Source organism: Ictalurus punctatus, chromosome 2 (assembly GCF_001660625.3).
Source record: "Ictalurus punctatus breed USDA103 chromosome 2, Coco_2.0, whole genome shotgun sequence".
Classification (NCBI taxonomy): domain Eukaryota; kingdom Metazoa; phylum Chordata; class Actinopteri; order Siluriformes; family Ictaluridae; genus Ictalurus; species Ictalurus punctatus.
In genome coordinates this window covers 17,459,647-17,484,604 of record NC_030417.2, presented here as the reverse complement: position 1 = coordinate 17,484,604, position 24,958 = coordinate 17,459,647, and the positions used below count along the sequence as shown (strand labels likewise).

The 24,958-nt window shown below is 40.2% G+C and overlaps 1 protein-coding gene across 4 annotated transcripts in view; it reads left to right on the top strand.

The window, feature by feature from the left end:
* The window catches only part of unc5a (unc-5 netrin receptor A), a 231,678-nt gene that overhangs the window by 137,502 nt on the left and 69,218 nt on the right, over window positions 1-24,958 (top strand). For 2 of the 4 annotated variants that reach the window (XM_017490110.3, XM_017490101.3), the window contains exons 3-6: window positions 12,519-12,662; window positions 15,670-15,773; window positions 16,298-16,478; window positions 20,195-20,362. In XM_017490110.3, coding sequence (XP_017345599.2) covers window positions 12,519-12,662; window positions 15,670-15,773; window positions 16,298-16,478; window positions 20,195-20,362 — 597 coding nt within the window. The remainder of the gene's footprint in view (window positions 1-12,518; window positions 12,663-15,669; window positions 15,774-16,297; window positions 16,479-20,194; window positions 20,363-24,958) is intronic. The other 2 variants (XM_053688507.1, XM_017490117.3) reach the window with 1 other exon arrangement.

The window sequence follows — 24,958 nt, the reverse complement described above, 5'->3', positions numbered from 1 at the left end:
TGGGCTGCGTCCCAAACCGCGCACTTACCTACTTTATAGTAGCAGAAATACGTGTATACTATACTATATAGCAGGTAAGTATGCAGTTTCGGACGCAGCCGTGCTCTCTTGTTTGCCATCAAACGCTTGAGCACTGCCGTGTGTGTACGTGTCCTATTGCAAAATGCGGTGAAAACTCTCACACGACGTTAACAGTGTGATTAAGGTGTGTACATGTCTATAATGCACTTAAATAATGCGACTAAAATAGGAATACTTAATACTTAATATTAATGTCTTAATTCCATTTGTGTTTACTTCGAGTATGACTTTAGCAGGATTAAAGTAATCAATAATCACTGTTTGTCTTATTAGTGTTAATATCGGATTATTGTAGTACATGTAAACGTACTGACTGTTGTCTCATTCACCCATTCACACACACACTCACACACCAATGGTAGCAGAGCTGCCATGCAAGGTGCTAGCTTGCCATCGGGAGCAACTTGGGGTTCAGCGTCTTACCCAAGGACACTTCGGCATGTGGAGTCATGTGGGCCGGGAATTGAACCGCCAACCCTACGATTAGTGGACAACCCGCTCTACCACCTGAACCACAGGCACCCACAATAATAATAATCCCCAAGATAAATAATCGACTTCAGTAACACTGGTAACAGTAACCAGCTCTTCATCCCACCATCCTGTCGTTGATTCTTTTCTTATATCAGCACATCCTCAAGCGTTTTAGTTCCAAACATACGCTAATTGGGTTACCTTCAGCGTTTCCTGCCGACCTGCTTAAACGGCCCACCGAGATGAAGGTGTCGAGCAAAAGAGCAGCTCTGATTACATTCCCGAATGCTTCATTACTATCTGCTAGCAGATGGACACCTTTCACACGTACCCGTAGCATTGCTAATTTATTACCTGAGGTGCATTTTTAAAAAGGACGTGTTAGCAACGAGCTCGCTCCTAGCATGAGTCTCAATAGAATTTAACTTGCAAATGTTACAGATGCGTCCGGAAAGAAACATAATATATGAAACGCACATACACAGAATGCTAACATGACTAGCAATGGTTCCAAGCTGAGGTGCGTGGGATTAATTAGCACGATTTAATTTGCCTTGTCCAGTTCTCCCAAAGGTATCATAGCGCTGAAATCATCTCACCTATTAGATGGAGAGAAACTCAGCCATCCGTAGCTAGCGTTGTTTAATTAGCATATTTGATAATTGGCGCTTCACTTTTGAGGTTAAACAGAGGTGGGTTGGTGGGGGGATGGAAGGAGGGAGAGGTTTTGTTGCCTAGGAAGACAGAGCACAAGATTTGCCGCTTTTTTTTTTGGCAAAAAAAAAAGCAATATATTTTTTCATTTATAACATTTGAGCAAATTAGCGCCTTGGCAGCCCAGAAAGCTGCAAACACCTGTGTGTCTAAGAGTTTCTGTCACGGCGTCACGACACATACAGACGCGCACACACGGACACACAGCGATCTTATATCATAACAATCTGAACCGCACCATCCCTGAGGGTAATTTAACATGAAAAGTGTAAATGGATAAATACAGTTGACATAAGAAATCCAATACCAATCCACGCTGCTTGCATATCGAGGCATTGATGGTTTTAGATGTAAACCAAAAAAAATAACAAAACAAAAAAAAATCAATCAGCAGGCTGGTGTCAAATTGATCTTGCACTAACCTTGGCTCGCTGCTTATTTTAGTAAATCTGAGTGTGTTAACACTCAATCTGTGTGTTTTTAATTGAAGGGGAAAAATGGCTGGAAAAGGATTTTCTCAGCTTCGTGCAAATGGAATTGCACATTTACACATTTAAACCTTGCCTTTAGCTGATTAGCCTATAGATTTCTCTCAAGTCATGCATCAAATTAATATTTATTGTTGCCCGAAGGTTAAGAGGTTTGAATTTGCTCCTATATAAAAAAATGTTTAAAAAAAAGTATACGTATACCTCTGATTCTTTTTAAAACAAAACACTACAGGTGACTTTTATTTTATTTATGTATTTTTTTAAAGTATCATTGTCAATCTGTGACGCTAGGTTGCTGAAGGTACGCTTACTCGTACATATTTGTTATGTTTTTTAAAAAAAATATGTACATTTATTTATTAGTTGGTTATTTATTTATTTGTTTGCTTATTTATTTATTTATTTTTATTTGATTTTTTCTATGTTTGTGGGGTTGGGGGGGGGGGGGGGGTATTTAAAAATGCCATGTATATCTTAATGACACTAAAATTGACATTTATATCAGGACACAAGCTTTTCCAGGATGTATGACATGACATGATCGTGCTCACTGGGTGGAGCTTCAGCCATGTCCAGTCGAAAACAGTGAGAAACATCTAGCTGCTGAGTAACACCTCGTTTATATACAGAAAAGTGATCAATGGAATATTGCACAGTTAACAATAGAGGGTGAGCAACAAATAGTAATAAATGAATAAATGTTCATATTGCAGAATTATATGAACAGAAAAGAAACTGCACTTAAATAAGAATAAATCTGACAATTTGCCAAGTTGTTCATTAATACCATCACACTTTGGTCACTGGAAATTGCGAACGTTCTTTTCAAGATGGAAGTTTAATTATCAAGGTTTAAATCATAACAACTACAATATTAATAATAATAATAATAATAATAATAATAATAATAATAATACATTTTGTTTGGCACACAAGCACAGCGCGAGTCTGATTCATTTACTCTCTGCACATCCATGCCTGTCTGATCGAGAATCCATGTCGAGGCTTGGCGCTGAGTTCAAGGCACTCTCTGGAGCAGGGTTCTTGTGTGTTTTGCTCACAGGTTCGAGACCTGGAGGTAGAAGGTGTGTGACAACTCGATCGCAGCTTGTTAACACTCGCACTGAGCTGCGGCTGCGTTCCTGTCTGCCGGCGGTGCTGAGTCTTTACAGCTGCTATAGCTGCAGGTGCCATGCTCCCACCACCTCCACATTCCTTTTAGTCAAATGACTCACATCACACACTGAAATCTTACACAGTTCGTAAGTAGTGTTGTGAACAATGAATTTCTGGATTTGGCTTCTAAAGATACATCCACATGGCTGTAGTGTCTGGGATTAAAACATGATGATCACGTTATTTCTGGCTGGCTTGAGGTGGGTGGGGCTATGGTGGAAGGAAGTGACATAACAAAATCCTATGTACAAATCAGAATTTTTGTGCCTGAGTCACTTATAGCATTTTTGTTATAACGTTATTTTGTGTACAATTTAGGTCCAAAATTCAGAAACGTTTTAATTGGGCTTTTTTTGTTTGTTTGTTTTGATTTACTCTCATTCTTGATTTTATTTTCCACCCTTTATTTATTTAATTAATTAATTTTTCCAGACTCTATTTTTATTTTTATTTCTTCTGTTGTTATTTATTTATTTACCTTTTATTTAACCAGGAAAAAGACTCACTGAGATTAGAAATCTCTCTCATTTACTCTCATTCTTGCTCCTATTTTCCAGACTTTTTATTTTTCATTTATTTGTTTATTTTATTATTTTTCAAACCGAGTTTGTTTACTGTACTTGATTCTTGTTTTATTTTACAGACTCTGTGTTTATTGCTTCTGTTTTTATTTACTCTCATTCTTGCTTTTATTTTCCAGATTCTATTTGTATTTTTTTTTCTGTTTTTATTGATTTATTAAATTCCTGATTTTCTTTTACAGACTCTATTTTTATCTCTTCTGTTTGTATTTATTTCATGAATGTCTTTCTTAACTAATTCTATTTTGTATAATGTCTTATATTTCTATTTTATTTCATTATTTTATTTTTGGTTTTCCATTAAATTTTTTAATTTATGATTTCTGTGTTCTTTTTCTTTAATCTGCCTTATTTTTTTTATTTTATATTAAAAAACTACATTATATAACTCCATATATATATATATATATATATATATATATATATATATATATATATATATATATAGTGAAAGTGAATTTAATTTTTAATTATTATTTAATTTATTAATCTATAAATTATTTAATTATTAATTTTTATAGTGAATTTAAACACTCTGATATAAGTTAACATTATTTGTTTTGTAATTTTAAAAAGTTTATATATGTTGAGTAATCAGTTAAATGGTAAAATGTAATTGGCCATATGTTGCCATATGGCAACAACACACATTAATGGAACTGTGGTATGTGCGTTTGTGAATTGAAACAGGCCTACATAGCAAAAAATACATCAGGCTTATCTAATAGTATATTTAAATTTTTTTTACATTCAAAGTTGTAATTTTGGACATTTTTCGATTGCACCTTATTTTCGAAATCTTATGTTTCAAGAGAAAGAATTAAAAAGATACTTCGTCCAAAACATGTTTGGATCTAATTTGTGTATGTATTTTGAGTGAGCTTTTACAACTGTAATTCCTTTCTAGATGTTATAATGTTTACATGTTTACAAAAAAAAAAAAAAAAAACCTCTCGAACTTATAGTCTGGAAAATGCAGTAATTGGAATTGTAATCATAAATTTTGTGCTATTTTTTGATAGATGATACTTTCCACCATTGTACTTAGTTGCAACAATTGCAACAATCTACTAACTATACCCCCCCCCCCCCCCCCCCCCACCTTTGTTTTATATATTTTAAAATCTTTTTCATTACTTGAACTAATTCAAGTAATAAAGATCCATAATTCTCTATGTAAATATAATAATTGATGCAGTAGAGGGTTAACATGCTAATTATTAAATCAGGTTGTTTTTTAGGGCTCTTTACAGCACTAGACCAGCATACAGTATGTGCAGTATTTTATGAATGCACTGTACCTGTACATCATCCTTTCAGGAGCGTTACTCTGAACCAGTCTCCAACCTTGAATAATCCATCACAAAGCCATGGATAGTGGGCTCGTGGGTGGCTAAATCAAAGCTGTTGTGGTATGCGATGAAGCTTCTCAAAGGCTTCAACCTAAAACTGGGTTCTAGGTGAAGAAATTAGTGCACCCTTTGCTAACATGCATGGCTAACCAACATAAAGGCTAAGCCATAAGTTTTTCATCACAGCTTTAGCTTTTCCGGTTCTGTTTCTAGGCCAAGGCCAAGTTTAACGATGTTGTTAGCTGCTCTGCGACGTGACATTTCAGGATTGTGTAATCGATATGAACGCGACCAGGTTGAAAGACAGTAATGTAATCAAAGTGTGCAATTGCTGTTTGGTGAATATATTTGACGTCCATTCGGGGCGACGTTATTCAGCCCGTTAATGCGTTTTAAATGGATCTGTTGTGTTTACGTGTGGAAATCGGTGCACTAATGATAAACATCATTACCACCTTTGGGATGATAATGCAGGTGATCGCGCTCATTATGGATAAGGTCAAGTGTACTGGAGTGCAGCGCTTCGTTACATCGACGGGGAGAAAATGATCAAAATTATTTCCAAAATAAGCTTTTCTATTGGTGCAGTTTTGAGGAGTACTCCCCTGCCCCTCACCCCGACCCCATTGGCAGAGGAGTGTCTGTTGTAAATCGCTCACCTCTAATCCTGATGAATCTCGGCACCTCCCCCCCATCCCCACCCCCCCACCCCCCACCCCGTCACCGGGATGTCCGTCGTCTGTTTGGGGCCCTAATTGAATTTCCTCGCTCACAATGAAAACACACTCTAACCTGCCGAGTTTCGAGTCCGCCCTTGATAAGCAAACGACCCCCACGGAATTGAGGTCAGCGCTTGAGAAAAACAAGAGCGAGAAAAATGAAAAGAAAAAAAAGTGGGCTCTATGACGTTCGTCCCAGCTCCGCATGTTTTTGCACAAACACACACACACACACACACACACACACACACAGACAGGCAGACAGTCCTCCAGCCACCTCTTGGCACTCCGAGGAGCTCAGGGGAAAAAAGCAAGTCACACTGAATGGATTTGGGTTGTGAATAATGCATGGTGTTGTCACCTAGTCACGGAGAACGCACTCGCTCAGGGACTGACAGCAATCCACTCTTACAAGATGTTCAGTTCGGTTCCTGATGTAACATGGAGCACCATGTCCATAAAACAGCGCAGTCACTGAGGAGATCTGAAGCCATGATGGGTCTCATTCAGGACAGCTACAACATTCTGATCAAGCATGAGCCTCTGGGTGTATCATGGACATGCTGCTGCACATTTTACCCCCCAGTGGGCTCTATTTAATACCAGTTCATTTGTTTAAAATCAAAATCAGGTTTGAAAAAAGGAAACAGATTTCTTTCATTCAGCTTGCTTGAATGTTATGTAAGGACTGGCATGACGAAGCGGAGTTACTGATCCCACGCCCAAGTTGATTCTTTCCCAATAACAGCACGTCTAGCATGAAGTTATTCCTCTTATTCTCCTGTTTATTTACACAAAGCATTACAATTTGTCATTTATTACTAAACGACATGTCATAGGTTTTACAGTCGCTCCAGGATTTCGCGATATTTGCAAGCACAGAAATGAACATGAAATCGAGCAAACGCTGCAGTATTCTGAGTGGTTTTGCAGAATTTCGCAAGATTACCGCAGATTTTGACTCGAGACGTGTCATGTGACATCGTCACGACACACATTCAGCCAAACCCTCTTCGATTCACGTGTATCGAACATGAGAACAGCTAAATGGTCTCATTTACCAACAAAAATCACAGCGAAAGGCTTTTCATGCAATTGCAATTTTGTCAATTCAAGCGGTTTTCCGCAAAAAAAAAGCGCAAAAAACGTTGCATCGCAAAATTTGAATAAAAGGCAGCAAAATCAAGCATTTTGGGCCACAACAATCACTAAAAAAAAAACCCCACGAAATCCTGTCCAGACTGCTTTTAATCTGTATATAGTAAGATGTAGACTCTAAAGCTGTTTCCTTAGCAAACCACAAAGTGCGACATCTTGCCACACTGACTGTGGAGACTCCTTCCATAAACGTCATGTAAATGTCTCCTTACAGAAAACTTCGCCATATAAGCTTTTTTCCCCTCTGTTTATGTGTTATACAAGTCCGTGTGTATGTTGCTACTATAGCAACATTAACATATTAGAACCAGCACATTGATATTAACCTGTACAGCCAGAACCAATCAGAATCGAGAATCCAACAGCACTGTAGAATAATAACACATAACTTATAGAGATTGAGTGTACTAAGCATACTATTTCAAATAATCTTTTTTTAAAAGATTAGAATGTTTGGAAAAAAACATTTCCGAAATAGTGTCGGCGGGTGTGACCTAATATGCTAATGAGCACGTTTGAGCTCTGTGTGTTGTCACTCGAGCAGAACAGTTTGATTTCTTTTTAAAATCGTGACAGACGTTTACATCGATTTTTGTCATTTCATCGATCATTTGTTTTTTCTTCAAATTTTTGGCTAAATTGCATCAGTCTGTCGAAATAAAAATATATAAAATGTTCCCTTCCTTATTTTTAGTCCACTCAGGTCCACTGCATTATCTGAAGGCTTTTAAGCTCTGCCTATTTTGCCAGTACATCATGTCGTACTTCCCTGAATAGTTTTATTTGTTTACAAAATTCTGTTTAAATATTGTATTTATTTATTATGTATAAATGTTAAGCACTGGAACAGCAGTCTCTACATTATATTCCCTGTGGGGTTTTTTTTTTCAGTTCATTAATACCACATAAGATTCAATCACATATTATCAAAGCATTGAATCGTGACAGTCGGGCTTTGATCAGATCAGTCGGGATTAGTCAGGAACGAGCTTCGCCTCTTTGTGTATAAATGATCGAGAGCTCAGTTCCCAGGCTTTTTGTGATCCTCATATCAAATTTATTTGCTATCAGTCAGACATTAAGATCTGGTCTGATATGATATTTGGCTGATACAATGAAGCGTTCATTATATTTTCTCTTTCCAGATACGCAGATGCTGTTGGGTCCGTGCCCAGAACACCTGTTTTTAAACTGGCACGCTGTACCGGGTCTTGCGCAAGGATTTGAATCTTGATGTTTCTTTCTTTTTTTTTCCCATCATTTGAAATCATTTTGATTTCATTTCTGATGGATGAAATCTAAAAGCTTATCCGCTTCACAGAGACAGGCATGGAGATTTGCATTTGAATTTTCTTTTCTCATATTTGGGCATCGTATTTGGAGCGCTGTAATCTCTAATGTGCATGTTCTTTTTCGTTCACAATCAGACAGAGGAAAAAGAAAAAAGACCAACACTGGCATCAAGGAGGCGTCGTGCTTTTTACCTCAGCCGATCGTTCTGTCTCGTTACAACCAGCGAAGAACCTCGGGAATGTTACATGAAGTATTCTTCTATTAAACACAAGATTGAACTGCGATGAAATACAGTTTACAAACCAAGCTGAGCAAACCAGTCCGAATAGTGCGGAGTGGGCGTGGTCTACTATGCTAATGAGCCTTCTATTTTTTGGTGAGCAATGTGACACTCAATTAGGACAGCTGGAACAGAAAAAGGAAGTACAAAAAAAAACTTTGCTTACTAACCATAAACCTACAGCAATTTTCATCAGGTCAATCATTTTCGGATGAACTGCAGCTGTCTATAGTAATAAAATATTTGAAAAAAATATATTTAACTGTTTTTTTCTCCACTTATGACCACTGAATTATGTGAAAGCTTAAGCTCCACCCACTTCACGGTCACAACATGTCATATATCCCTAAAAAGCTTTATTTGTTTGTTTGTTTGTTTATTAATGCATGAAATTTACATCTATGCGCATTCCTATGGCTCATTAAAGGGATATTACAGAGGAATGTCTCAAAATGTTTATTATGGTTGGAATTCTGTTTGATTTTATAATGGCACGTATACAGTGCATAAGTATTTGGACAGTGACACAACTTTTGTCATCTAGCCTCTGTACATTATCACTGCTGATTATAGAGGAAGCTTGCGAGTTCAAGTCCCACGACAGGCACGAGAGCCACTTAACAATTTCCCTATCAGGATTATTAAAGGATATCTCAAGCCGTTTAATTGGAGTGACTTCTGCCTGTCTTTTTTTGTCTTCCCGGGCGTAATTAGGTTGACGCCTCCCCTGTGTGAGCGACAGCAAGAGTTCAGACTTCAATTATGCTTCCACTGCCTGTGGCTCTTGCGTGAAAATTATAACAGCTTTCCCCATCGCAAGACTCGCTTCCTCGGCTAATCGTTCATTATAAAGTTTCACCAGACTGTATACCGTGCATACTCATGCAGCACAGCGTGTCACGCTACAAGGCCACACTGTAATGCATGACCAGCCGAACACAGCGGCAGAGTCGTGTTTATGAAATAAAGGCCGCTCGGCGGAGAAGAATACAGGCAATTACGGAAAAAAGAATGGCGCGAACAAACGCAACGCAATTAGGAAAGCAATCTGGGCTGGAATTGGCTTTCCCTCAAAGAGCCAGACCCTTCAAATAATTGCGTTTCACTTTTTAACACAAACAATAATTAATGCGGCCAAAAACCATCACATTTACCCATGATGCGCTTTGCATATATATTCTCTCAGGAGCCGTGATGGATTTTAGTCCTGCTGTGTTCTCTCAAAGCAAATACAGAGGTTCATGAGCTCGTTCAGAGAAGCAGGTATATATGTAATAACATTGAATCGTGTACTTTTGTTCATCAGAAGATTTTAAAGTATATTATAAGATATTATAGTCATATATATATATACACACATACATACACACACACACACACAGACAGTACTTTTTAGGCACATGCAAAGAAATTCTGTAGAGCAAAGATGCCTTAAAAATGATTAAATACTGCAAAGAGCAGTAAACAGTAGTAAATGAAACAGTCAATATATGGTGTGACCAAAAAAAATTCAATAGTAGTCTCAGGTAAAATTAGTGCAGTTTTATAAGGAAATGAGCTGTAAGTTTTACTGAGCATCTTGCAGAACCAGCCACGGTTCTTCTGGAGACTTTGACTGTCGCACTCGCTTATTATTTTTGCAGCAAAACCAAGTAGCCTTCATTGTGTTTTTTGTCTGAAAAATGCTGAAAAGCTCTTACCACTTAGAAGTCATGTGGAATGTAGAAGTCATAAAATAAAAAAATCTATGACAAAGTTTATAATAAAAAAATAGGTTTCCTAAAACTATTGCACAGTACATTATATATATGTGTATATATATATATATATATATATATATATATATATATATATATATATAAACAAGAAATGAAATGCATCAGCCGCTATATTATTTATAAACCTGAGTGTTGAATTCTTGATTCTGACTGGTCAGATACGTTTGTTTCGAATATGTCATTATTTCTCTATGCATGATACATCCATTCATCCATTTTCTGTACTTCTTATCCTTACGGGTCACAGGGAACTTGGAGCCTATGCCAGAGGGCATCCCCTGGGCGGGGTGCCAATCCATTGCAGGGCACAATCACACACCCATTCATATACGCTTTTTGGACATGCCAATTCAGCCTACCATGCAGTCTTTGGACTGGGGAAGGAAACCAGAGTACCCGGAGGAAACCCCCGAAGGACGGGGAAAACATGCGAGCTCCTCACACACGGTGCCGTGGCGGAAATGGAACCCCCAACCCCGGGGGTTCCACTCAGCCACCGTGAAGCCTCTGTATGGTACATGTTTAGGGTTTTCTATAAGGTGATGTTTATGTAACATTTACACAAAGAAGGAGTCTTCAGTGTCAGCACTTTGTATCAGAGGTAAACATGCAACAGAGGTAAAGCCGTATCAGAGGTAAAGCCGTAACAGAGGTAAAGCCGTATCAGAGGTAAAGCTGTATCAGAGGTAAAGTCGTAACAGAGGTAAACATGTAACAGAGGTAAAGCCGTAACAGAGGTAAATCCGTATCAGACGTAAAGCCGTATCAGAGGTAAAGCCGTATCAGAGGCAAAGCCGTATCAGAGGTAAATCCGTATCAGAGGCAAAGCCGTATCAGAGGCAAAGCCGTATCAGAGGCAAAGCCGTAACAGAGGTAAAGCCGTAACAGAGGTAAAGCCGTAACAGAGGTAAAGCCGTATCAGAGGTAAAGCCGTAACAGAGGTAAAGCTGTAAGTTTTCAGGCACAAGAAAGTTTTCCAGACGAAAGGCTGTGAAAGTGAAAGTGGATGTTCCACAGCATAACACACATAAGTGTAAACGAATAAAATGAACAAATTGCTGCACTATAAGTGAAACATTTCAGGATGTGGTGTTGTTTTAGAAAATAATTAGCTTCAGGAGTGAGCCTAGTGAGCACTGAGAAAAAAAAGATTCAAGGTTGTCCAAGATGGCCGCCCTGTAACTACACAGTGTTCCGCCACAGTACGAAGATTTGTTCATATTCATAAATGATCATAAGTCACACAGTGTCCTAAACTGCACCGGATATGATTTGAGGCAGATATTTTTTAAAAAATTTAAAGTGTGAGATTGATGTCTGTTACTTGCTAGCTCCTTTAGCATTGTATTGTCAGAAAAACAAATGTCCTGCTTGACATTTACATACGTTGTATACATAAGTTGCACTTAGTCCTCGTTTCTTTAGTCGTGTCTGCCAGAGGACGGTGAAGACCTCGGTGAAAACATGGCGAGCATTTTAAGCGAGAGAACGAGAAGTGAGTGTGAGGGGACTAGATAAAGCGGGAGACATGGACATCCTCAAGGTCGTGCTTTTGTATTAAGAGATGAGCGATAGCCAGAGGGGAGATATCACAGAGCCGCTGAGATAATGCAAAGAAAAATTATCTCAGCCTAATCTTCCCTTACACACACATGCACACACGGACACGTGCACACACACTTCCTCCCTACAAACCACGAATGTATAATGCGCTACAGTCTTTTGCTTGATGGTTAACTCAGATGGCGTTCATTCATAACTGTCAGCTCAGAATTGAATTATTTTGTGGGAAGACTTCACACCACTGGTGTAGGCAGTACTCATTGAGCCGAGGCGGCTGACAAATTGTCACAATATCTAATGATTTTTTTTTTCCCTTTTAGAATCCATTTAGGGTTTTAAAGGGTTTTTATTCTCATCAGCTTGTTCATGTGAAAAAAGCACAGAGAACGACCAAGCGAGGAACATAATCCATGTCCTTCTGAAAGTCCACAGAGAGCTCATACAATCTGTTTAAAGGGTTCTTCGGTTTAAAGCTTCTATATAAAACCATACAATAGAGGGTTTCCTTGGAGTCTAGCTCCTCAAATCCAGTGAAAAATCTAGGCTATTTTTTAAAATAAAATGATTATAGGTTTGTGTAAAAATCCAAAAAAACAAACACTTTTTAATAAAAAATTAATTAAAATAAACAGAACATATGTTTGTCTCCTTAGGTTTCTCTTTTTATTTTAAAGTATTCTGAAGTTACAGGTTGAAACAAATACTAAAACCATCAATCATCCAAAGATCCCTGAATGTATCTTTTTTTTTTTTTTTTTTTCCAGAATCCAGATCCTCAAATTCAGTAACAATTCTGTTTTCAATTTCTTCTTCTTTTTTTTTTTTTTTTTTTTTTAAATACATGTTTGTCTTCATCAGGTTTCCCAGTGATGCAGGTGAAGATTGACATCTCACGCCAGCAGGTGGAGAAGATCTTCGGGCTGGAGACTTACTGGTGCCAGTGTGTGGCCTGGAGCACTACAGGAACCCAGAAGAGCCAAAAGGCTTATGTGCGCCTCGCCTGTGAGTTACGCAAAACATCTAAACCAGAACCAAGTCTCTAGATCCAGGGCTTAATGTCCATGGATAAAGGTTTATAAGTCAACAAGATTCAAAGAAGACTTGCTTTAATGAAATGGTTCCACTTACCTCATACGTAGTCCATCAACTATAGTATGTAGTGTTTGGAGTCCAACATTGATTCTTTCATTTTGAAAAGATGCAGTGTCTGACTTTGAATGCTGCATAGGAAGCTAAGCTGGTTGGTAGGGAAGAACTAGCTAGTGTAATGTGAAAATGGGAGACAGGACGCATAAACTAGTGGGTTTTATTAAGTATAATCCAAGAACCATTGTCAATCAAAGTCGGTAGCATAACACAAGGATAATCCAAAATTTAAAAAAACAAAAACAAAAACCAGTGAAGGCCAAACCAGGAGGTACTAAAAGAAAAAAATAACAGGGCTCATGGGAAACTAAGGCTTGGACTTAACAAATCATGATAAGACTTCACAAGGAGGAACAGAAATATCAGGGCAGAAAAAAACAAGTAACCAAGGTGAGACACAGAATACGTGAACACATTAGGATAGTCAGACAATGTAAAAACAGGAGAGATCTGAACCTAAATAAAAACTTAAAATGTTAGAGGGATTTTTTTTTTTTTTTTGGGCCGGGGGTTGGGGGTGGCGGGAGAGCTAGTGGGTGGGTATTGAAAATTACGAGGTTAAAGAATGAGATTAAACAGATTTATAGTGTAATTTCAAGCAAGTTTAGAAAAGATTTGCAAGATTATAATGGCATGCAAAAAAAACGTTGGGTGAGATATGTGTTCAATATCACAAACATGTCTCAGTGGGCAAATCTGAGCAGACAAGGATTGAGCACAAGTAGACCACTGACAGTGACTGGCTCAGTTATGGACATCCATGAACAGATCTGCTCACTGGGACTGGCCTTTCCGTAGAGTGAATCCCATGAATGCCAGGCATGAGGTGTGACTACACTCTGGATGGGGTGCCAATTTATATCAGAAGTGGAACATTTGTGTAAATGTCTTTTTTTTTTTCCCCACACCAAACCATTTTCCTTTAATGAGTCTCTTGCTCTTGTGGAATTTGCTGTTACTGACACTCTGTAATAAAAAATTGTTTCAGAATTGCATTTGGCCAATCAGTCTAACCACTTGAGCCGTGTGTTCCCCGAGGCTGATTGATTCAGATGGGTTTGTACGACTTATTTAATGTTTGATTGGGAAGTTTGATCGGAATAAGCCTGCGGCGTGGTAATCCACTAATCTGCGACGGCGCGCTCGGTAATTGCCTCGAGAGGCCGCACGGTTTCCATATCTGTCACTGTGATAATACGATTAGGCTCCAGAAGAATCACGTGTGGGCTAGTTATCATGTGGCCTCACACAGGAAGAGGGGACGCTTCATTTTGCCGCTAATGTCTCAGACAATGCAGCCGTTGCCAATCCCGGGCTACGTTTGTTCGCTGAGAGCTCCTCGCCATCAAACCGGATTTGTCACACGTTTCAGTGTGCTATTTCAGAATCTGCCACGAGAACAAAGAGGGCTTCGCTCTCGTCTTTGGCGTCAGATGCGAAGTCGAGACGCCGTTAAGTTGCTCGGGATTTTTATAGCCCTATTAATCTCGTCATAAACATGTAGCGTTTAAAGCAGGACGTGGGGAAAGAGACGGATGTTTTCACTTCGACCTCATTGAAGCTCTGCCTGTCAGATCAGGGCAAAAATGTTTCCACGCTGTCCACCACGTCGCCCCGAACCGTTAAATCCAGTTTAATTAAAAAAGAATGAGGTGGGGCTCTCATCAGCGATGCCATGATTGTTCTGGACAGGCGTGCAAAATGACTGGCAGTGATGACTTCACACACGAACCCCACTTTGCTGAAATTCTGATATTCCACAAGGCCAGCCATCTCCATGGGCACCTCTCTGATGAACATTTATGCAAGAATTCTTTTGAAAACTTTTTTTCTATGACTCAAACTCTGTATATTGGTTATAACACGATTTGGAGCACCAAATTCAATCCGAATCCCATCAACACTTGTGTCAGTTGCCTGTGGGTATAGGACGCATGCTATGGTCTGTGTATGTGTGGATCTCTCAGTGTAGAAAATGTGCACTGTCTGTGTTGTGTGTGTGTGTGTGTGTGTGTGTGTGAGTGAAAGGGCTAGGGAGGGATAATGCAATTGCTCTCGGTTGATGCTTGGCCCAGGGGCTACAGCCATCCTCGATCGCATCCAAGCAGCTCTAAATAAGCTCTAGGGCCTGTGCTATGGTTCCATCTCACACAGGTGGATCATCACGAGCTCCTAAACAAACAAACATGCAAGCATACAACGGCTGTAGACAAGACTGCTAACGCCTACGCCAAGTTCTGGAGAAACCGTCGCCTTCCTGTCATAACTACACTTGCTGTATGAGTTGTGCAGCATGGCTTTGGGTTACTTTTAGAGGACATTTTCAGGGATATCTTCAAATGTAAAAAGTTTAAAGACCTTGTTTAGCCGCAGTTGTCGCTGTCCGGATGTGTTCCCAGCAAAGCGTTTGATCAGATCGACTCCTTTCTGATTGGATTAGTGATGACACGTGTGTGTTTATTCTCTGCTTCAAGTTCAAAACTGCACGTTTGCATCGCAAATCCAGGGTTTGGGGTTTGATTCCCTGTGTGCTTAGAGTTTGAATGTTCTCACCATGCTTCGGGGGTTTCCTCCAGGTAGCCCGGTTTCCTCCCCCAGTCCAAACACATGCATTGTAGGCTGACTGGCTTCGCTGAATTTTCGGTAGGACATGATTGTGTGTGTGATTGTTCCCTGCGATGGGTTGGCACCATGTCCAGAGTGTTCCCTGCCTTGTTCCCCGAGTCCCCTGGGATAGGCTCCAGGCTCCCCATGACCCGGTGTAGGATAAGCGGTATAGAAAATGGATGAACGGATGAATGTTGTCACTACTCAGTCGTGGTAGTTTTTTATATACACAAAGATTCATGTTCTTGCTCGACAGATCTGAGGAAAAATTTTGAGGAGGAGCCACTGGGTAAAGAAGTGGCTCTCAACCAGGAAGTGCTTCTCCACTGCCATCCTCCAGAGGGCGTCCCCACTGCTGAGGTGAGAGCAACTTGTTTATTGATGAAGCCATCTGCTAATTATGCCGCTCGTTTGATTTAGCCTCGTGTCTGTATCAGCCAATGTTTTGCCACACGAGAGGTTTAGCTCCCGCGTTTTGGCACATCCATTAGCTCCATTAATAATGTAGGCAGTTTTGCGGAGGGCACAGGACTGGACCAGACTGCGTCCAGCTGCTTCCGCTCACGCTGCTCGACAGAGCGGCCTAATAACAACAGCAGCTCCCGCAGACGTTTGCCGCATGAAATATTCAGCTCCAAGCTGCCTCGGTTCTGCCTGCCAACGCGTCCCAAACTGACTGAATACTCAGTATTTCAATTCAGTACTTCTTCTTGTGACACCATTCGAAAAGATTGAAGCTAATCTGCTGTCCTGCTCCGCAATGACAAAATTAAACCCCCGTCTTGAGCAGATGTCAAAGAGACACCAAGCGGAGACTGTGAAAATGGCTTTTTATTGTTCCTCCTTGTGTGTGTGTGTGTGTGTGTGTGTGTTTGATTCTCCAGGTGGAATGGCAGAGGAACGACGAGTTGATCGACCCCAAGGCTGACCCCAATTTCTTCATCACAGTGGACCATAATCTCATCATCAAACAAGCCCGGTTGGCCGACACCGGCAACTACACCTGCGTGGCCAAGAACATTGTGGCGCGACGCAAAAGCTCCTCGGCCGCTGTGATTGTCTACGGTGCGTCTCTCCTTCAGCTCCTCGTCCCTTTTCACACACTCCACGGCTTTCACCTATCTGATAGATACACAAAACTCGGAGATGGGGTTTGACCTCAAGAGGAGAGAGTGAATCAGTTGAAGCCAGGTTGATAGACAGCTTGGTCTGAAGCGCAGGAGATAAAAAAAAAAAGTTACTTTAAAGCTAGCACGCAGGTCAGCGCTAATAACTGCATGCTAAGGTTATAAATGGGTTTGGATTTCAGCGTTACTAGAGCAGAAACCACCAAACTGTATATGCTAGACTAAAGCTGTCATTCATTCAGTTATTGAGGTATTGATTCGTTGTTCAGCTAGGTGTGTGTTACATGCTATGTGTGAGTGCTACACCGAGTCTTTTAAATATTTGAACAAAATGTTAATGGTCATGAATAAGAGAGGAACTTCGGTAACCAAGCCTGTAAAAATCTATACATTAGGTTTCAATTCAGCTGCAAAATATTACCCACAGCCTCTGATATTAGCAAAGCATACACGACTAGCTCGATAAATCCCGATGCTGCTAGCTCTTCCACAGCCATGTGTCTTCTCTCTGTACGCTGGTACTGAAATTAGATAACGGATTGCCTTGATAAGCTAGCTGACCTTTATTATTATGCGCAGACTTAGCCCATTCCTTATTGCAGACGGAGGTCCCAGGACTCCTCGGAGTAAAGCTAGCATACATTAAAGGCACATAATGGGCTTGGCTAATCAGGGCACCGTCAGTCAGTCAGTCGCATGAGGCAGAAATCAAGAGTTCCAGTCTCCCAGAAGGGGAGATGGGAAATAGTTTAGCCTTTATCTTTTTTTTTTTATATTCAACTGCCACTTATCAACTGTGAGTCATAATGAAGAGGACAGGATGCAGGACGGCGAAGTGACTTTCACGAAACAAACAAAAAAAAGGATTGGATGTTCACAAGCAGAAGGAAAGGGAAGGGCTAATTTTTTTGTTTTTTTGTATCATTAATCAGAGTCAGAACAACAGCGAGTGAATGGTAGGTCCACCTCGTACAATTTGCGCCAACGTGATGCCCAATTTGCCTCCATTGTGAAAAATTAATTACAGCAAAAAAAAAAAATCTTTTGAATAGCTTTCTATCAAAAGGAACTATTAGACCTGATCCTGGTAAAAAAAAAAAAAATTCTTCCGCTATAGCCTCGTATTAAAATGTCAGTTTACTCATGTGAAGCTTCGCCAGAGCTCTCATTGGCTGTGGGGTAAGGGCTGTTATTAGAGCCGTGAAATAAAGGAAGGGTAGGGATGCATTTTAACGAAGCCGGCTTTGACGTGGCTGGACTGAGTGCGAAGAGGTAATCAGGGCCCTCGCGCCAGCCGCGGCTGCGCAATTTCCCTCTCGGCGGTGGGCAATCACTGGCGCTAGAGAGGCTCCGGAAGTGATTCAGCCTGTGAATTAGGAGCCCTCAGCGGCCTGACTGGTGATCAAGGCTCCCTGACAACAAATCAGTCCCCGAACAGAAGAAATCAGATTTCCTTTGAGCGCTGAGAGAGAAGCAGAAAGGAGACGTCGAGGCTTGATTAAAAACACACTGTGAACTTTGGACTCGGGATCATCGCGCAATCCTCCAGGCATATACCGTTCGCAAAGAAATGTATTGGTGTCTCGGACTACACGAGGGCCGGCGCGATCGCGCACACTGCGCGAGCTTGTGGAAATGAAACCGGTGTTAAAACAGGCGTTTTGATTTGAGTTATCAGTGTGTGTGGTTCAGCGAGGAACGCAGCTTTAGAGAAGCTGATTGATTGCAGCCGTTGTAGCTTGACAAGGGCATCAGAGCGATAGGATGTGCTTTAATTCTCACAGTGCAGCAGCCATTTTGTCGCCTTTTGAAGCACGGATCGTGCAATCTAGCATTAGCATTAGCATTAGCATTGCTTGTGGCTCCAGCTTTAGTCGACTAAAGCTCAAACCGCATTGACTTGGATGTTTGTAAATCATGGACTGCAAAGTCTACAGAAGTACAAGCACATTATAATGATGATATTATCGCAAATTTGCAAAGAAATGGATCGGTTTGAGCATTTCTGGCCATTAAATGAACCCACAGTATGAACAGAGCTGTTTTAAAGATAAATTGCACAGCATAGGTTGTTTAAAAGAAGATAAAGGCTCGTCAGTGTTTTTTGTCCAAATTGCAGTTCACTTCGCAGGCAGCAGAGGGCTCAAAAAATGACAAACCGTTCATTTAATCATTTCCAATCATTAAGTGTGTAACAAAATATTTATCGAGTAATCTTGTTTCAGACAAAACACAATCCTTATTTTCTTATTCGCCTATATAGCCGTTATCGTTCACTGGCTTTAACCATGTGGAATCCCGTGTATTGGCATCAAATATATAGCGGATAAAACCCTTGGGGTCGTGTTGTCATAAGGAAATAATCAACGACAGGGTTGTGTGAAGAAATGAAACCGCAAAGCATTTGTATTCCTCTTATACCACAGCAAAACGAAACAAGCTAGCTCAAGCTAGTTCATGTTATTGTTTATGTTATAGCAGCTGTAAACAACAGTTCCTTCATCAGCCTCTCTTTTTTTTTGCCCTCTCTCAAAGATAATACGCTTTTCTTTTTTTTTTTTTTAACTGCAGCTTGTCATGTTCCAACTTCCCTAAATCTCCTTAAAGAAAACGTCACGATGTTTTTTTCTTTGTTAAATAACGCCACATTTATCGCCGCGTTGCGGTGTTTCTTGCAGTTGGTGACGCGTGAACTGTTCACCTTCTCGGAGCGTAATATCACAGCCGACACGAGCTCCACCAAATAATACTTCATCTTATCCTTCATTTTCAGCAGATGTTAGGCATTATAAGCAGCTGCAAGCAAATCCTCCATTCATTTCGGAATAATGAAATTATTTCCCAAAGCAGCCGTATTGGCCCTGAGCAGACAAGCTCAAAGCAGAACGAAGAAATTTGAGAGCAAGTTCGACTAAAAGAAGTCGAACCAACAATATTTTCATCTTATTATAATACTGTATGTTCTTTCACTAAGCCGGAGAATAAGTCACTATCAGAGTATTGCGAGAGCACACACACACACACTGTACTGGAAAAGTTTTTTTTAACGAGGACAAGCCGAGACGCAAACTCTATAATGTATAGAAAAAGTTTGTTCTGTAATGTATAATGTACAAAATGGGAAATATCTCGGCAATGATGTAACGCATTGATGGGATTACATTATCAGTAACGTCAGCATTAATACGCCTTATACCAGTGAATTCTTGATCGTGTTTGGTCAGAAGGTGTTGAATTTTCTAGAGCAATCTGGCTGAAATTCAGATTCGTTGATGTTGTGACGTTTTCTCTAAGGGGAAGTTTATTTACGATTTTTGGAATCTCCAGTGTCGGTGTTTTTCCTCCATGGGAAAATTTCTCTTTACAGCTGCTATAATGGAAGCGATGACGAGAATCTTCTTGTGTCGCGGACGTTGGATAACATTCAAAGTAACCATCAGTGGATAAAAACTATGTATGAATTATCTTGAATTAATAATGGAATTTCATTACGACAACCCGAATTCTAAGCCTCTAGTTAGCGCTAACGGAAGTCTCACATGCGCACGCGAAGAAAATTTAATAAGACCCGAGGTTCGTTTTCGCATAAGGTGGTGTAAGGCAGGGTGAAAGGTGTTGCTCGTCGGGTAACCCTGACTTGCTCTGTTCGAGCAGTGAATGGCGGGTGGTCCACGTGGGCCACGTGGTCGGCGTGCAGCGCCGTGTGCGGCCGCGGCTGGCAGAAGAGGAGTCGGAGCTGCACTAACCCCACCCCCCTGAACGGAGGCTCCGCCTGCGAGGGCCAGAGCGTCCAGACGAGTGCCTGCACGTCCACCTGTCCAGGTAAACGCCCACCGTGCTCGCTGCCTAGTGCGCTGTGTGGCAACGCTTCTGGGGGAATAAAACAGCTTAGACCAGCGTAACTGGATTGACAAATAAGGTTTAATTAATCTGCCATCAGTAACATGCTAATCTGTGTAAACCAGCTGGTCTAAGCTGTTTTTTTAGCCTATAGTGGAGTGGTGGAACTGTGTGCTGCAGTACGATTCTCTCTCTGCGCTGTAGAACCTGTGCCTCTGAGTTGTCATTCAGTTTCCCCACCGCTACATCGACCTGTCAGCGTAGCTTTTTCCTTTCATCCTGAGATCACTGACTTACCGAACGTTAACTTAAGCGAAAGTTCAGCACGTCACTCTCTTCGTGCTCAAAAGATGGAGAACTGACAGCGAACAGCGTCAGTTTCAGTCACAGTGGACTGAGGGGTTTTTGTGTTTTGTTTTTTGCTCAAATAAAACGTGTGCCACAAATTCTCAGTTGCTATGCACTCGTTTTTTGGACAAAAATAAAAATGTCTTATTTAGGAAATTCCAGGAACAATGATATCTTACCAGTCCTGCTTATCTAGCTTTAAAGACAGTCGATAACACATTCTATGAAGGCCATATACTTCTATATAGGCCATATATACATAGTGCAGTATAATCATTTATGAAAACGCACTGAACTTTTACACAATGTTTATTATGCATTATTATGAACACGTCATTACGCTAATAGCGTGAAGGAAAGACTTGGGATACCACTTTCTATACGTATAATAACCTGTTATAATGCATTCAGAAGGCATTGCACACTTTACTACAGTCCTTTACGAAAAGGCATTACACGGGTCTTGTGATGCTCTTGTGAAGTGTTATTGGTGTTATAATGTGTAATGAATACTACTTATAAAACATCTGTTAATAATTCATAATGCATAATAAAGGTAAAGTATTTTCATTAACAATTTTAACGATGTGCAAAATGCCTTAATGAGTGCATTGATATGAATGAGGTCATAGTTCATGGTAACTTTGACCTCATAGAAATGATTGATTGTTTGTTGCATTATGTATGTTAATAACATACACAGTGTTTAGATCATCATTGATGTGGCCTTCATAGAAAGTGTGCTGAATCGTTTCGCAAAAACAATATTTACGCCATTTCCAAACAAGTTCGGACTCTGAAGTTTGGATTCGAAGTTTACTGTAAGTTTGTCTCACCCAAAGTCTTTGATTTCAATCTGCATATAGTTCTGTAAAATAACATTATTAAATTTGTTAGGGTCTGATTATTATTATATACAAACTTTATGTCCAGAAGTGGTATCACCCTATATACCTTATAAGAGATATAGATAGTCTCTTAGAGACTCCATGCCACCAGGGGGTGATGTAAGAATGCATTATTTAAATAATAATAATAATAATAATAATAACCTTAAACCATGGTTACTTTGGATATAAAAGTTGAAATGAAGATTTTATATGGTAACAGAAATCATCTGAAAGAATAAACAAATGTACATTTTGTTCATTTCATTTTTATACTGAATTTATATGAACTTCACACGTTGGGAGGTGGAGCCAATGCGTGATACTGAGCCGCACCGAGTTAAAAGAGCTCCTCAGTTTATCCAAAATGGCCGCCTCTTTAACAGCACACTGTTTAGCTACGTGGTAAGCTGTACCCCGTTAAACATTGGGAGGCGGAGCCAACAGCGGTGGAGCGATCCCAAACTGCACTTTGGTAAAAGTGGCCTGTAGTTTAATCCAAAATGGCCACCTTTAATGGTAACGAGTTCAGCTACATGTTCAGCCGCATCATCACTGAAGATATCAGACAAGATTTTGGGTGAGATTTTAGGTAAACTTTTAGCGTGAGACAAAATGTAAACGTAAACGTCAGACACGAAACACATCCTGGCTGATCGATTGCTTTTACCAGCTAGCAGTTTTAGCAGCATGCTGTCTGTGGTTGCTTGGCCTGACGCGTGTGGTGTTTATTATTCATGGCTAATCCTCATGCTTTTTATTTGCTGTGCGTGCTTTGCTGTTGCCACATGTGGACTCGGTGTCTTGCTGTGAGTCCGCCAGAGTTCGGGATACGGCCGAGCTGCTTGCACACTCATGAGCATTAGTGTGCGATTTCACGCAGCGTGCTACTAACACAAGCACACACACACACACATACGGGAGGAGAGAGAGCGAGCGAGCGAGAGAGAGAACAGCATGACTGGTTATCCTCGGTTTTTATCGATCGTATGCAGTTTGAAATGGAGGTGCTGATGCTTTGCTTCCACACTGATGTCGGAGACACGACCCTCTCCTGGCGGCATGGTTCATCACTAAAACAGCATTATGAAAGCATTAGTGCCCGGCGGAAAAACAGCATAAGCCAAACGGTGAAGGAAATCGAATCTGTCAGCTGTAGCTCCATCTCTTTCTGTCTCCGTCCGAGTTCAGCTACTTACGCTGAGCTCCTGTTTCGGTACGCAACACACAGTGTAATTTAATAAGACGCCGCACAGTAAGTAAACGAAGCCTTGAAACAATACAGCAGGCAAGAGGGGCATCACAGCACCCCACCGGGAGTTTTAGCGTGTGGATGGATTTCACGTGATTAGGGCACAAATAGCATCATCTTGCAGCGAGGGAGGAGGAGGAAATGAGGGATGGGAAATAGACTGAGCAGACATGAAAAGAAAGATTTGATAGAGAGAAACGAACACACAGAGAAGAGGAAAAAGAGGGAGAAGTGACACAGGGAGGGGAGAAGGAAAAAAAAGCTCTGTAGTGTGGTAGAGGGTGGCAGCTGCCACCCCATATGTTGTGCTTGCCTCCCTGGTTGCCACCCCCATATCTCTTATTTCTCTCATTTTCACATTCACACAACTAATGTACATGGGGTTAAGTATAGAACACTGAGAATGGGTTGTTCGGTTTGTGGCTCTGGGGAACCTTTAAATGAACTATAAACTATAAAAATCCAGCGTCCTGTCCACATGACAATGACGCTTTGACATATCACTGGGCTGGCGTGTGAGCATTTTTGTGTGGATGGAGATATTTCCAAAATATTCACGTGTACAGAGATATTTTTGAAAAGTTTGTGTGGAAGAAGATATTTTCGAAGATTTTACGAAGATGTTTTCAAACACGTTCGTGCGTACGGAGATATTTTCATTCGTGCGTACGAAGATATTTTCATTTGTGCGTACGGAGATATTTTCATTCATACGTACGGAGATATTTTCATTCGTGCGTACGGAGATATTTTCATTCATACGTACGAAGATATTTTCATTCATACGTACGGAGATATTTTCATTCGTGCGTACGAAGATATTTTCATTTGTGCGTACGGAGATATTTTCATTCATACGTACGGAGATATTTTCATTCGTGCGTACGGAGATATTTTCATTCATACGTACGAAGATATTTTCATTCATACGTACGGAGATATTTTCATTCATACGTACGGAGATATTTTCATTCATACGTACGGAGATATTTTCATTCATACGTACGGAGATATTTTCATTCATACGTACGGAGATATTTTCATTCATACGTACGGAGATATTTTCAATCATACGTACGGAGATATTTTCATTCGTGCGTACGGAGATATTTTCATTCATACGTACGGAGATATTTTCAATCATACGTACGGAGATATTTTCATTCGTGCGTACGAAGATATTTTCATTCATACGTACGGAGATATTTTCAATCATACGTACGGAGATATTTTCATTCATACGTACGGAGATATTTTCATTCATACGTACGGAGATATTTTCAATCATACGTACGGAGATATTTTCATTCATACGTACGGAGATATTTTCAAACACGTTAATGTATAAGAAGATATTTTCATTCGTGCGTACGGAGATATTTTCATTCATACGTACGGAGATATTTTCAAACACGTTAATGTATAAGAAGATATTTTCATTCGTGCGTACGGAGATATTTTCATTCGTGCGTACGGAGATATTTTCATTCATACGTACGGAGATATTTTCATTCGTACGTACGGAGATATTTTCATTCATACGTACGGAGATATTTTCATTCATACGTACGAAGATATTTTCATTCATACGTACGGAGATATTTTCATTCATACGTACGAAGATATTTTCATTCGTGCGTACGAAGATATTTTCATTCGTGCGTACGAAGATATTTTCATTCGTGCGTACGAAGATATTTTCATTCGTGCGTACGGAGATATTTTCATTCATACGTACGGAGATATTTTCATTCGTGCGTACGGAGATATTTTCATTCGTGCGTACGAAGATATTTTCATTCATACGTACGGAGATATTTTCATTCATACGTACGAAGATATTTTCATTCATACGTACGGAGATATTTTCATTCGTGCGTACGGAGATATTTTCATTCGTGCGTACGGAGATATTTTCATTCGTGCGTACGGAGATATTTTCATTCATACGTACGGAGATATTTTCATTCATACGTACGGAGATATTTTCATTCATACGTACGGAGATATTTTCAATCATACGTACGGAGATATTTTCATTCATACGTACGGAGATATTTTCAAACACGTTAATGTATAAGAAGATATTTT